General features: G+C 42.7%; 2 protein-coding genes across 3 annotated transcripts in view; one reads left to right on the top strand and one right to left on the bottom strand.

Moving 5' to 3' along the window:
* Window positions 1-10698, bottom strand: part of ap2s1 (adaptor related protein complex 2 subunit sigma 1) — a 66776-nt gene extending 56078 nt beyond the window's left edge. Inside the window, exon 1 of the mRNA XM_072269853.1 lies at window positions 10535-10698. Within this exon, the coding sequence (XP_072125954.1) occupies window positions 10535-10537 (3 nt within the window). The 5' untranslated portion in view covers window positions 10538-10698. The remainder of the gene's footprint in view (window positions 1-10534) is intronic.
* A 532-nt stretch (window positions 10699-11230) lies between these two features.
* The window catches only part of arhgap35a (Rho GTPase activating protein 35a), a 202649-nt gene continuing 200610 nt past the window's right edge, over window positions 11231-13269 (top strand). Inside the window, exons 1-2 of one of the 2 annotated variants that reach the window (XM_072269855.1) lie at window positions 11231-11354; window positions 11814-11898. The gene's annotated coding sequence lies outside the window, so the exon portion shown is untranslated. Of the gene's footprint in view, window positions 11355-11665; window positions 11899-13269 lie in introns of those variants that run through there. The other variant, XM_072269854.1, reaches the window with a different exon arrangement.

Raw genomic sequence — 13269 nt, forward strand, 5'->3', positions numbered from 1 at the left:
GATAGAGATAATGGGGTATTTGATAATGCCTGTACAACTGAGTGCCAAGAACAGAAGAATGCTGGGCCCTCTCACATTTGGGGTGGGATGATCATCGCCTAACAATTGGGACAATTCTTGCTATTTTCCAGAATAAATTTGTTGCTCAAGTTTTTCCACTTCACTAATGTAAGGAACTGCATTATTGTTACCAAACATCAGCATCCTTGACTGCAGAATCAGATTAGCAAGACAAATGCCATTTGGCCCTTTGCATTCGTGTAGGCAGTGATAAACCAACATAACCCAATCCAATTCACAGCTCTGGGGCTGTAGGTCACAGCATCGGATGCTCTTCAAAAAAACACACACATCTTTATGGCAACACACACAAATTGCTGAACGAAATCAACCGGCCAGGCAGCATCTATGGAATTGAATAAACAGGCAACGTCTCAGGCTGAGACTCTTCTTCATGACTTAGAAGGAAAGGGGAAGATGGCAGAATAAGAAGGTGGGAGGAGGAGGTTAGCTGGAAGGTGATACATGAAGCCAGGTGGGAGGGAAAAGTAAAGGGCTGAAAAGGAAGGAATTTGATAGGAGAGGATAGAGGACCATTGAAGAAGGGAAGGAGGAGGGTAGTCAGGGGGAAGTTATAGGCAGGTGAGAGAAGGCAGAAGGGGGGTAGGGGAGGTAGAATTTTAACGGAAGGAGAAACTGTTTCTACTTCCATCAACAATGCAAGCAGTGAGTTCAAGTGACCATGTTCCCCAGCAATCTCTGGATTGTTACTTGAGTAGTAAGGCTAGTGGGTTAAATGGATAATTATTATCCTTATGCTGACAGGTCTAAAATTTCCGCTTCATTGCTACACTGTTTAAGTTCCTGTTGTGTCTACTCAGTGATTGGTTGAGCAATACACACCAGTACAGTACCATATTTAGTCTACAGTCTGTGCTAAGTTAGCTAATTTCAGGTGCTTTGGCAAAAACAAGTGCTAGATTTAGCTTCAACAGCCTTGGGCAAGGATGGCAAGATTGTATTTGAGTCTAGATCCAAACAGATCATATAGGAAAATCTAAACTAATAGCTCCCTCCAAGAGGGCCACAACCTTGTGGTTGGGTTTTGAGGCTTGCGTGTCTCAATGACCCAGACAGCTACTTGGCTGGAGTCGGGGCCTTGTGCTTTGGCTCTTGATAGGGTCACCCATTCCAAGCAGGTCAAAGGGTAAAGGGCAAACTAAGAGTGGTCCACTGGTCGTCCAGGTTCAGGGATTCAACTCAGGACTAACAACCCTGATTGGTAAAAATAGCTGTTACAGAAACAACAATGAAGAAAGTACCTTCATTGCTCTCCTAGGCCTCAGCGGCATAACTGGCAGTAAGTGGTAAGTAAACTAATAGTTTGAATGGTCATAGAATGCTGCGTAGCTTGAAATCCTTCCTTCAAAACTCACAAGAATCGCCTCCCGAACACCATTATGAAGAACACCTGGTGGGTATCAAACCAGTCACTGCTAACAGTAATTGCCTGAAAAGCAGGAGAAGGTTGGCAGGAAAAGATGTGTTGAGAGTGGTAGTGTGTGGGTAGTGCAATGGAGCAGATGCATCACAGCTCTAGAGACCTGGGTGCAATCTAGTGACTCTGGTGCAATCTCAGTGGAATCTGCAGTCTCCTTGCAATTGCATGAGCTTCATCTTGGTGCTTTGATTACCACCCACATCCCCAAACCACGTGGGCTGGTAGGTTAATTGACTATAATGAAATGCGTAGCTGAGTGGTAGAACCTAGGCACTAACCTGGGGCCCATGGACCCCCTGCTTAATCGTATCGGTCCGAGGCATAAAGAAGGTTGAGAATCCCTGTGCTAGAGGAAGTGGTTGAGGCAGGTACAATAAGAACTTTTAAAAGAAGTTGAACAGGAAGATGGATTGGAAAGGTTTAGAAGACAGTTGGACGAGTACATGGATAGGAAAGGTTTAGAAGACAGTGGACAGGTACATGGATTGGAAAGGTTTAGAAGGTAGTTGGACAGGTACATGGACTAAAAAAAATAGAGAAACGGTGGAAGCTATGTGGACTGGAAAGGTTTAGACGGCCAAAGACAGTTGGACAGGTAGCTTGGAAACTGGCCATGAGCCCACCATCAACTCCATTGGTTCTCTTTGTTTGAGGCAGAGGGCGTGAGCCCATGATCAACTCCATCGCTTCTCTCTGATTGAGGTGTCGAGCAAAGTTGAAATAGACCAGGACGGTCGGGTGTTCAGTGCCGTCCACCTGCATTTGACTGGTCTCCCTCTCGCTAGCTGTTGTTGGAGAAAAGTGCAGGGATCTCAGGGTCCATGTTGCCAGGACTGATTGGCGAGGTTGTGGACTTGTTCTGGGGGACTTTGAGGTTCATGTTGCATGTGTTCCTGGATTTTGGTTACTCTTTCGTTTGTTGTTTTTGAGTAGTTTGATCGGGGCGATCAATGCGGACTGTGGCGCTTCAGTGAAGACCAGCCTTGTGTTCTGTATTAGCTAGTGGCGTGGTGCTGAACTGAACACTACTGGTTTGATGTTTGATATTCTATGTGTTCGCTCACTTTTGCTGTTTGTGAAATTTGTTCTTTTTTGCATAATGGGTGTTTTATGTTTCCTTGGTGTTTCTTTGCATTCATACTTTTAATAAATGTACTTTATCTTTTGAACTTCAAATCAAAGGGGTGCCAATAGGAAGTTGTGTGAGAATAGGTTACATGGAAATAAATTGGAAAAATGTGTATGTAGACTGTGGGAAAATGGTCTTCTATGAAAAAGCAAATGAAAGTCTTCATGTAATTCCTCACTTAAACAGCCCATATGCATTCAATGACCTTGAGATTTTCAGCCTACGAGCCAGACTCACCTCAAACTTAACACCCACATTACTTCTGCAGGCTGCACCTCAGCCCTCTCAGCATTTGTTAATTTCAGATCTTAGCTGATATGTCAGCATTTTGTGGTATAAATGTGGTATTTCTTACCACAGGAAACGATTGAGGTGGTTAAAAATGAAACTAGACAAGGATATGAGCAAAAAGGGAAAAGATAGTTCCTAGGTGCAATAAATAGCAGGAACGAAACCAATGTAGGATATAAATATAAGCAAAATGGTCCACTGTATATTCCATGCAGCAGTTAGATGTTACTTAAACGTTGTAATTAATTTTACACATCTAAGTGTGCTTAGATATACAATTTTAGGCATTGCTCATTTTACTTCTTTTGAATTTTTTTCTACTTACCACTGCACTTTGAGTAACCTCAGTGTTAGGAAACTGATTGCACAATCTTCCTATACGTACTAATCTGCTGACTAACGATTAGGTGCTTTGTCGAGCAGCTCCACTCCATCCACCAAAAGTGGAGCTTCCCGGTGGCCAAACATTTTAATTCTAATTCCCATTCCCATATGTCAGTCCACGGCCTCCTCTTGGGCCATGATGAGGCCACCCTCAGAGTGGAGGAGCAACACCTTATACTCCATCTGGGTCACCTCCAACCTGATGGCATGAATATCGACTTTTTCCTTCCTGTAAAAAGTTTTTTTTCTTCCCTCTCCCTTCTTCTTCCATTCTCCACTCTGGCCTTTTACCTCTTCTCACCTGCCCACCATTTTCCCCCTGCATCCTCCTCTTTCCTTTTCTCTTATATTCCACTCACCTCTCCTGTCAGATTCCTTCCTCTCCACCCACTTGGCTTCATCTATCACCTCGCCTCCTTCCCCTCCTCCCCACCTTTTTAATCTGGTGTCTTCCCCAATCCAGTTCAGTCTCGATGAAGGGTCCTGGCCTGAAATACTGACTGTTAATACATTTCCATAGATGCTGCCTGACCTACTGAGTTCCTCCAGCATTTTGTGTGTGTGGCTTTGGATTTCCAGCATCTGCAGAATCTTGTGTTTATGATTAAATTCATTTGTCACTCTTTGTTAAAAGAGTGAAAAGATTGTAATTTTTAACATTCAGATTTGATGAAGAAGTTTTACTCACTAACTCTTAAGAAGAGACAAACTGGATTCTTGGGCTGGAACCTTCACCAATTCTGATACAGAGTAGAATACAGATGTATTACTGGAAACATTAAAATTCAAAGTAAATTATATATGAAAGAATTATATAGATATTCCTGAGGTTCGTTTTCTTGTGGAGCATACTCAATAAATTCACAGAATAATAAGCGTAACAGAATCACCAACTTGGGCGATCAACCAGTGTACAGAAGACAACAAACTCTGCAAACACAGAAAGCAAGAAATAATAATAAGTAAATAAATGAGCAATAAATATGTGGAATACGAGATGAAGAGTCCTTGAAAGTGAGTCCATTGGTTGTGGGAACATTTCAACGATGGGGCATTAGCAGCAAAAGAAATTTGTTGCAACCACAAAGACGCATTAAACTGGCGGACAATCTGTAAGAATGAATTGCCAGAATCAGATTTATTATCACTGTCGTTAAATTTTTTTGTTCAGTAGCAGCATTATAGTGCAAACATAAAATTACTATAAGTTACAGAAGTAAATATTGCGATAGATGACCTCTCAAAGTCCAACCCCCACGTTCCCATTGTGAGAGATGAAAATGGTTAAGGCTGGTCAACAGAGCTCTGGTGAAGCTGTATAGGACAATCCCCTGTACAGTGGATACAATGGACTACAGAAACATTGATGAACTCCAAAGATACTATCGACTTTGGACGATGGAGACAGGAGGTCATCAATGGCCAATGCTCCACTGGGAGCTGAGGACCCAACTAAGCAAGTACAACAGATAAATATTGAGGTATGGTCCATAGAGAGTTCAAAAATCAGAAGGGAAGAAAGTGTCCTTAAATGTTGAATGCGCATCTTCATGCACCTGTACTGCCTGCTCCATGTTGACAGTGAGGCAAGAGAGGATATTTCCCAGATGGTGAGGGTCTTTAATTATGTTATCACCCTCTTGAGGCACTGCCTCTTGAAGAAGTCCTCGATGGAGAGGAGGGTTGTGCCGTGACAAAGCGAGCTGAGTCTATAACCTGAGCAAGGGGTTCCCAACCTGGAGTCCACAGACCCCTTGCTTAATGGTATTAGTCCATGGCATAAAAAGGGTTGGGAACCCCTTGCTCTTGTGATCTTGTGCATTGGAGCCTCCATACCAGGCAGTGAAGCGACCAGTCAGAGTGCTCTCCATTGTACATCTGCAGGAGTCTCGATGACAGACCAAATCTTACCAGGATCCTGAAGTAGACCTGCTGGTGTGCCTTCTTTGTGATTTCATCAACACGTTGGGGCCAGGATAATCCTCTGAGATGCAGAGACCCAGGAACTTGAAGTTCCTCAACCTTTCCACCTCTGACATCAATAAACTGAAGTCCATAATCATTTCCTGGTGTTGAGTACAAATGTTGTTGTCGCGACACCACTCAACCAGCTGATCTATTTACTCCTCTACATCTTCTAATCCTCTCTGATATCCTGCCAACAGTGGTGTCATTGGCAAATTTACAATTGGCATTTGAGCTGTGCCTAGGGTGGCATGGCAGCTTAGTGGTTAGCCAGCAACCAGTTTCAATTCCCGCCACTGCCTGCAAGGGGTTTGTATGTTCTCCCTGTAACTGCATGGGTTTCCTCTGGGTGCTCCAGCTTCCTCCCACAGTCCAAAGACATAATAGCTGGTAGGTTGATTGGTCAATATAAGGTGTCCTGTAAGTTAGGCCAAGGTTAAATCAGGGGATTACTGTGTGGTGTGACTCAATGGGCCAGTTCCGCACTGTATCTCAATAAATAAATAAACAAAAAAAAAGTCACGAGTGTAATGAGAGCAGAGGGTTTAGCGCTCATACTTGAGGTGCACCTGTGTCGATTTAAGAGATGTTATTACTGAACTGCAGTGACTGTGGTCTCCTGATAAGGAAGTCAAGAATCCAGTTGCAGCAGGAGGAACAAAGGGCCAAAATTTGAAGGCTGTTAATTAGTAGTGAGGGGGTGATGGCATTGACAACCAAACCGTAATCAATAAACAGTAGCCTGACATATATTTTGCTGTTTTCTAGGTGCTCAAAAGCCAAATGGAGAGTCAATGAAATTGTGTCAAATGTAGACCCCTGTTGTGGTGGTAGGAAAACTACAGCAGATCCAGATCCTTGCCCAAGAGTTAACTCTAGCCATGACCAACCTCTCACAACACTTCATAATGTTACTGCCCAGTCCATTACGGGCACAGTCAACCCCGCCACTGAAAGCAACTGCGTGAGGCGTTGTGTCCGGTCCATCACGGGGACAGTCAAACCCACCACTGAAAGCATGAGGCATTGTGTCAAAAAGATAGCATCTGTCTTCAAGGATCCCCAATCATTGGGTCATGGCCTCTTCTCACTGCTGCCATTGAGGAAGAAGTACAGAAGAAGTCACTAACGATCAGGTTCAGGAATAGCTACTTTCCAATAACCATTGGGTTCCTGAACCGACTGGCACAATTATTATTCTATTTCAGCAATGGAATACAATAGATTACCTTTCGCACAACCACAGACTTGGTACAAACTGTGTTTTTACACTGCCTTGTTTTGCACACATTTTCTTCACAGTCTTGTAGAATTTAAGTATTTGTTCTCTTTCTTGTTGTCCGAACCTAGATGCCTGTGACGCTGCTGCAAGCAAGTTTTTCATTATACCTGTACCTCAGCATACACGTGCATATGCTAATAAACTTGAATTGAATTGGCTGGACAGTCCCTTCCTGAAAACTGACTGAACTACAAACTCCATCATGGACAGGAGGGTTGGGCATGGGTCTAGCAACCGTGTCCCACAAAAAAAACACAAAGCTCCAGAAATGCTAATAGAAGCTCCAGAGACCCGGGAGAGGAAAGATCTTCGATGGGCTACACGCAGGGACAATGTGGAAGACTGGCCTAGGACAGAGGACTCTGGCAAGCTGCAGTCGGCAACCAACGGCGATGGGCCTAAGTAAGTAACTGAACTACTGGGTATTTTTATAGAGCCGTACAGTCATTCAAAACAGAAACAGGTCAATACCACTGAATCCACACAGATCATCAACACTAATTCCTTCTTAATCTCCATGTTCTCAAGTCCTGCCAGATTCTACCACTCACCCACACACTAGGGGCAATTTATAGTTGAGAATTAACCCATCCAGCTTGTTCTGTTTTGGGATGTGGAAGGCAACTGGACCATCATAGAAACATAGAAAACCTACAGCACAATACAGGCTCTTTGGCCCACAATGCTGTACTGAACATGTACTTAACATCAAGAGGAAACTCTTACGGAGATAGGAAGAACAGGTAAACTCCAAGCAGATAACGATGGGTCAGGATTGAATCCAGGTCACTGGAGGCCCTGGTGAGGCAGAAGCTCCACCAGCTGTGGTACTGAATTGTCTACAGTATTGTACAAAAGTCTTAGGCACATATATAGCTAGGGTGCGAAAACTTTTACACAGTACTGTATTTGTCAACGTGGCGCAGAGAGCGAGTTTGTAAATCTGGTGGGAGCAGACACCAGGCAAAGTCATTTGACTGTAAACAATTGGTTTACTGATCATTACAGAATGTCTCCTGGTACTTCTTGCTTCCTCTCCTCGTCCTTCCCCCTTTCCCAACCATGATTTCCCTCTCCCTGCCCCCCTCCCACTCTCAATCCACAATAGAGACCCAGACACAGGGGTCAGTGTGGACATGCTGGAGGATTACAAATGCCTGGGGAGACAAATTGACAATAAACTGGACTGGTCAAAGAACACTGAGGCTGTCTACAAGAAGGGTCAGAGCCGTCTCTATTTCCTGAGGAGACTGAGGTCCTTTAACATCTGCTGGACGATGCTGAGGATGTTCTACGAGTCTGTGGTGGCCAGTGTGATCATGTTTGCTGTTGTGTGCTGGGGCAGCAGGCTGAGGGTAGCAGACACTAACAGAATCAACAAACTCATTCGTAAGGCCGGTGATGTTGTGGGGATGGAACTGGACTCTCTGACGGTGGTGTCTGAAAAGAGGACGCTGTCCAAGTTGCATGCCATCTTGGACAATGTCTCCCATCCACTACATAACGTACTCGTTGGGCACAGGAGTACTTTCAGCCAGAGACTCATTCCACCGAGATGCAACACAGAGCATCATAGGAAGTCATTCCTGCCTGTGGCCATCAAACTTTACAACTCCTCCCTTGGAGGGTCAGACACCCTGAGCCAATAGGCTGGTCCTGGACTTATTTCCTGGCATAATTTACATATTACTATTTAATTATTTATGGTTTTATTACTATTCAATTATTTATGGTGCAACTGTAACGAAAACCAACTTCCCCCGGGATCAATAAAGTATGACTATGACTAGATCAGAATCAGGTTTATCATCACTCACATGCCATAATTTTTTTTTTCAGCAATACACTGCAATACATGAAATTACTGAAGTATTGTGTAAAAGTCTTAGGCACCTTTGCTATATATATGTGCCTAAGACTTTCACACAGAACTGTTGTTCTAATATTTGGCATAATTGTAGGATCAATAATCAAGTATGAACTTTATTCAACATATATATACATTAGGAATTGCTGTCGTGTGTAGGCATGACATGCAACAAAAAAGCATTCAACAATCATAAGAATAAAGAATATTAAAAATAAACTTCGAGGTTAAGGTACGGATATTGAATAGAATGTTATTGAATAGAATGATACATAAATATTATCACGTATTTATAATATAAAATTTGCTGTGGTGTGTTGGCATGACATGTAACAAAAGCATTCAACAATTATAAGACAAAGATTTATATTAAAAATAAACTTAGAGGTTAAAGTACGGGTATGGAATGGAATGTGAATCAACACAAATATTACAAATATAAAATATAAATAGTGTTATAAAAAGCTGTTTAAAGATTTTATTGTGCAGAAACTGAGATCATAGATAGAGGAGGTAGGGAGGCTAACTGGAATGGTTAATCAGATTAACTGCCTGGGGGAAGAAAATTTTAAGACTTTTAATAGTCATTTCAACTTCTAAGATGGAGTGAGCTTTTACATTATTTTATGCTAAAAAGATCAGGACACTGACTCTATTTGTTCCATTGTTTATGTTTATGTTTTTGTCCCACCCATCTTCACATAACAACACTCCAGCATAGCCTTCCTCCGACATCCAAGATTCCCTTAACTGCTTTTCCCTGCAGTAGTCAGAATTATGTTTAATATCACCAGCAAGTTGTGCAAAGAAATATAAAAAAGTAGTGAGATTGACTTTTGACTTTTGCACAGTACTGCATTCAGTCAGAGTATTCACAAAATTTCAAAAAGTTGTTCTCTTCTAATCAGTCAGAAGTGAAAATCTGCTTATTCTGAGAGTGTGACCTCCTTCAAATAGTGTAAATATCTTTATTTCATCTACTGCATTTCATAGTCAGAGAATGCTGTACATTTCCATCTCACATTGTTCTAAGCTCTGTATACAATGGGTAAATTCAGGCCAGCCCTTCATCATAGAACAGCCCTCTCAGCCCCGGGGCTAATTCACTGAATCTATTTCCAATGTCATTAACACATTGCTCTTTGTGGGAGTTTGTTGTAACTGGTTACTATAGTTGTGCCTATACTTCAAATGTGCTTCCATGGCTGTTGATGCTGAGATGCATCCTAGGAGGCACTGGGACACATAATCAGTGATGTAACCTGGGGCCATTGGTTGTTTTGGATCTTTCAATATCAGCCACTCTCATCAGGTGACCCAGCCGGGTTTGATCAGGCTCTGGCTTACGTGCCAGCCTCATTGGTCCACGCGTCACACCCCTTGATCCATAGCCATAGCCTCTGTGAGAGGCCTGACGGCTCCTTCCTTTGCAGCCCCTGTAATACCAAGGAGAGAGTAGGTTCTGCACAGCGAGCAGCTGGCAAAACCTCTATACCCCACCTCTAAAGGCTCACGTTGTGCCTGGCTTTTGGCTTTCTTATGCTCTTCAATTCAGTCTTCTCAAGGAACTGTTCCAACACTCTGAGATGTTACAAAACTCCCTCTTTACTTTAGAAAGTACCACACTTCAAACGTACAAGAGTTTTCTCCTGATTTCCTCAACAAAAATTATTGGCAGCTACCTTTTATCCTTGGTCCCTAGTTCTATCTCACACACATGGAAACATCATATCAATGAAAGCATCTGTCATGTCATCCTTCAATCTTCTCACTTCCAAAGAATACATCAGCATGTTTAATAATTCTCGATAGTTTGTACCCTGAGTACTGACACCACTCGCAATTCATGACCGTTACACAAACATGGTGCATATTGTAAATTGCATTGATAGTGAATTGAGCCTGATAAGGTGACAAGGCCTTGCTTTCCGCTATATTCATCTGCATGCATAGAAAACACATAGGTATCGTAAAACGGGTGTTATATTTTTAAAGGATTGAATAGTCTCTACCTGAAATGCCCTTTTGTGCAATTAAATATAAAAATTCCCACTTGAACTCAGTCCAGGCCTCGTACTTCTTTCACTTTCTGCCAAAATACAAACAATCACTTACCATGGTAAAACTCCTGTTACGGCTTGCGCTTAACTACGTGTCGTTTTTATGGCTCTACTTTTATGTTTTGATGCTTAGTAGGTTTCAAAAACAATATTTTATTCTGAGGCGAGGCTCCCTTTCCGCCGCTGACTCTGTCAAACCCCGCAGCTGCTCAGTGCGGCTGCGCAACTCCCGCCGCCCCTCCACCATGGCACGCTGGGAATTGTAGTCAGTTTTCTGGCCCCTCTCTCTCTGTCTCTGTCCACGGCCGATGCAATGCGCAAAATGCTTTTTGATTCAATTATGTCTTCGAGTCAAACCAAAAAAAAAGGACAAATCTTCAGAGTGCAACATTTTCATAGCTTTATACTGTAAATGAAAACAACAAAGGTGCATTCATGATAATTAAGTGTCTTACATACCCTGGAAATAATATTCAATCAGAAGAATACTAAATACAGATTTCATGCATCTTAGAATGCAAACATCCATAGTTAGGTATAGATATAAATTCATACATCTTCGTATGAATTAAGTATGGACTGCAGTGCCTCTGCTAATAGAACTACAATTCCCAGAATTCCCTGTTGCTGTATCATTACCACAACCGGCCTGATATCACTTCCTGTCACGCCTCCTTGGCACCTACAACGCGGCTCTTCGTTGATTGGCACCCTTGTCGCCCAATAAGCACCCCGGCCTGTGTGGCAGCGAAGTTAGGTGGACGGAGATAGCGAAGGCCAGGGGAAAAAAAATTCTCCTTATTGTAGTTCTGAGCGCTAAAAGAAAAAGATGCGATAGTGGCTGCCGGTGAAAATCGGGCGCGGCTCGGTGAATGGTGCGTGCGGGGGGGTGGTTTTTATTTTGGTTGTTTGTGTGGTAATTGAGGAGTTGGGGGAGGAGGAGGGAGCACAAACAAAAAAAAATTGTCCCCTTGGAGGAATCACCTGACTTGCCGAGCCCTGAGTGCCTCCATGGCGGCGTGAGAAGCATCATGGGCGATGCCTGCTCCTGTGGGGGGAAGCAGCTGAGGAAAAAGTTGGTGAAGGGGAAGAGTGCTGCAGGAATATCCGCCATTTCGACACTGTGATAGACTTCCAAGAGCAGGCAGGGAGGGAGGGAGGGAGGGAGGGAGGGGGCAGACCCAGTTCACTGTGTGTGTGTGTGTGTGTGTGAGAAGACAGAGAGGCGGGGTGAGGGACTGAGAGAGAATGTAAAGGAGAAAAGAAGAAGAAGAAAAAAAGAAAATCCTCCTGCTTTAATCCACACACTCTCCCCATCTGTCCTATGATTCCAGAAGAAAACAAGATGTCTGCTGACCATTAATTTAAAATTCCCCTGGAATTACAAATCTGACTCCTCACTCCTTGTGGAAAGAAAAGGTAGGTAGATTTTTCAACCCCACCATCTCATTTTTCTAAACCTCTATTTGTATTCCAGTCTTGTTTCTTTTTTTTTCTGTCTCTCCTCCTGCATAGTGTTGTTGAGGCCAACAGTATTTCGTTGGCATTTTCCCTTTTTGTGTGTGTGTGTGTGTGTTTGAATGCCAAGGACTGAGGATTACATTTTTTTGAAGGATTCTGTTTTGTGCGTCAGTGAGCCATGTGTCAAAACACGTTGAAGAAATAATTTTCCATTTAAACAGTCCAAGGGCATATTTCTCTTGAGGGTAAATTTTAATAATTCGTGCATTTTAAATCGTTATGGAAAGTTTAGATATGTTTCCTTGGTTTCGTTTTACTTTTGTTCTGTAATCTTGGGTTAAGCTGTTAATCTTTACGTCAATATTTTATAACCCTTGCTTAACTATCGCAGTGTTCTGACACGGCAGGTAAAAGGTTTAGATACGCATTTTATGGAATGTGAAGTTTGCTTTTTGGACTCAAATTGGCATTAAGGTCTTGGTAAAATGAACTTTATACAGAATTTGGACAAAATGTAGTTTTGAATATCTGTCTATTATTGTTGGATGTGCGGCTTCTAAACCAATTATGGTGCTGATTTTTTTTAAACATGGAGGCTAGCTTGAAAAAAAATTGAAAGTCGTGCTTTTCTTCACAGTATCTGTGTCTGTTCCAAGATTAAACACAAGTTCAATCACAGATGCAGTGACTATTTGCATTTAATGAAAATGGTGTACACTGTATTTAAGCAGTGTCTTCAAGTCTACAAACTCTGTCTGACCCCCTCCTCCGCCCCTTTGACAATATATGGCATATGTCTTGACATGTTTGGTATCCGCCGCATTTAGCACATGGCTCCAAGGGCACTTTCCAAAAAGCTTGATTTTCTGGTTTGTAATCCCGACGAAGTCTCGTGGGACAGCGCGGGGCAAAAGTTGGGGTGAGGAGATCTGCTGTATCTGTGTGTTGCAGCAAAGTGTTGTGGAGGTGGGGGGGGGAGGATACTTTGGAATGCATTAAGAGGTCAAGATGATATCATAAATTGAGTCTTGTTCCATTAATAATGTCTCAAAATGTGTCTGTCTTGCCCAACCCCCTTCCAGCATCTGTCATCTTTATCTTACTAAGTAGTGGAAATGATTTTAGTTCAGTTTTCAGTGTCAAAATCCCTCTCTTTTTGAACACGTCAGAAATGTTTTCTCCTCATACAAGAAAATGGAAAATCTCAACCTGCATGCTGTGTGCCAGCACTGCAGCTGCAGGCCATAGCCAAATGACCAAGTAGGCCCTGGCTCTGATTAGTGGGATGTGGTGGATTAGCTATCCTTGGCTACGACAACGATTGTCCTT

This window comes from Mobula birostris, chromosome 10, assembly GCF_030028105.1.
Source record: "Mobula birostris isolate sMobBir1 chromosome 10, sMobBir1.hap1, whole genome shotgun sequence".
NCBI classification, from domain to species: domain Eukaryota; kingdom Metazoa; phylum Chordata; class Chondrichthyes; order Myliobatiformes; family Myliobatidae; genus Mobula; species Mobula birostris.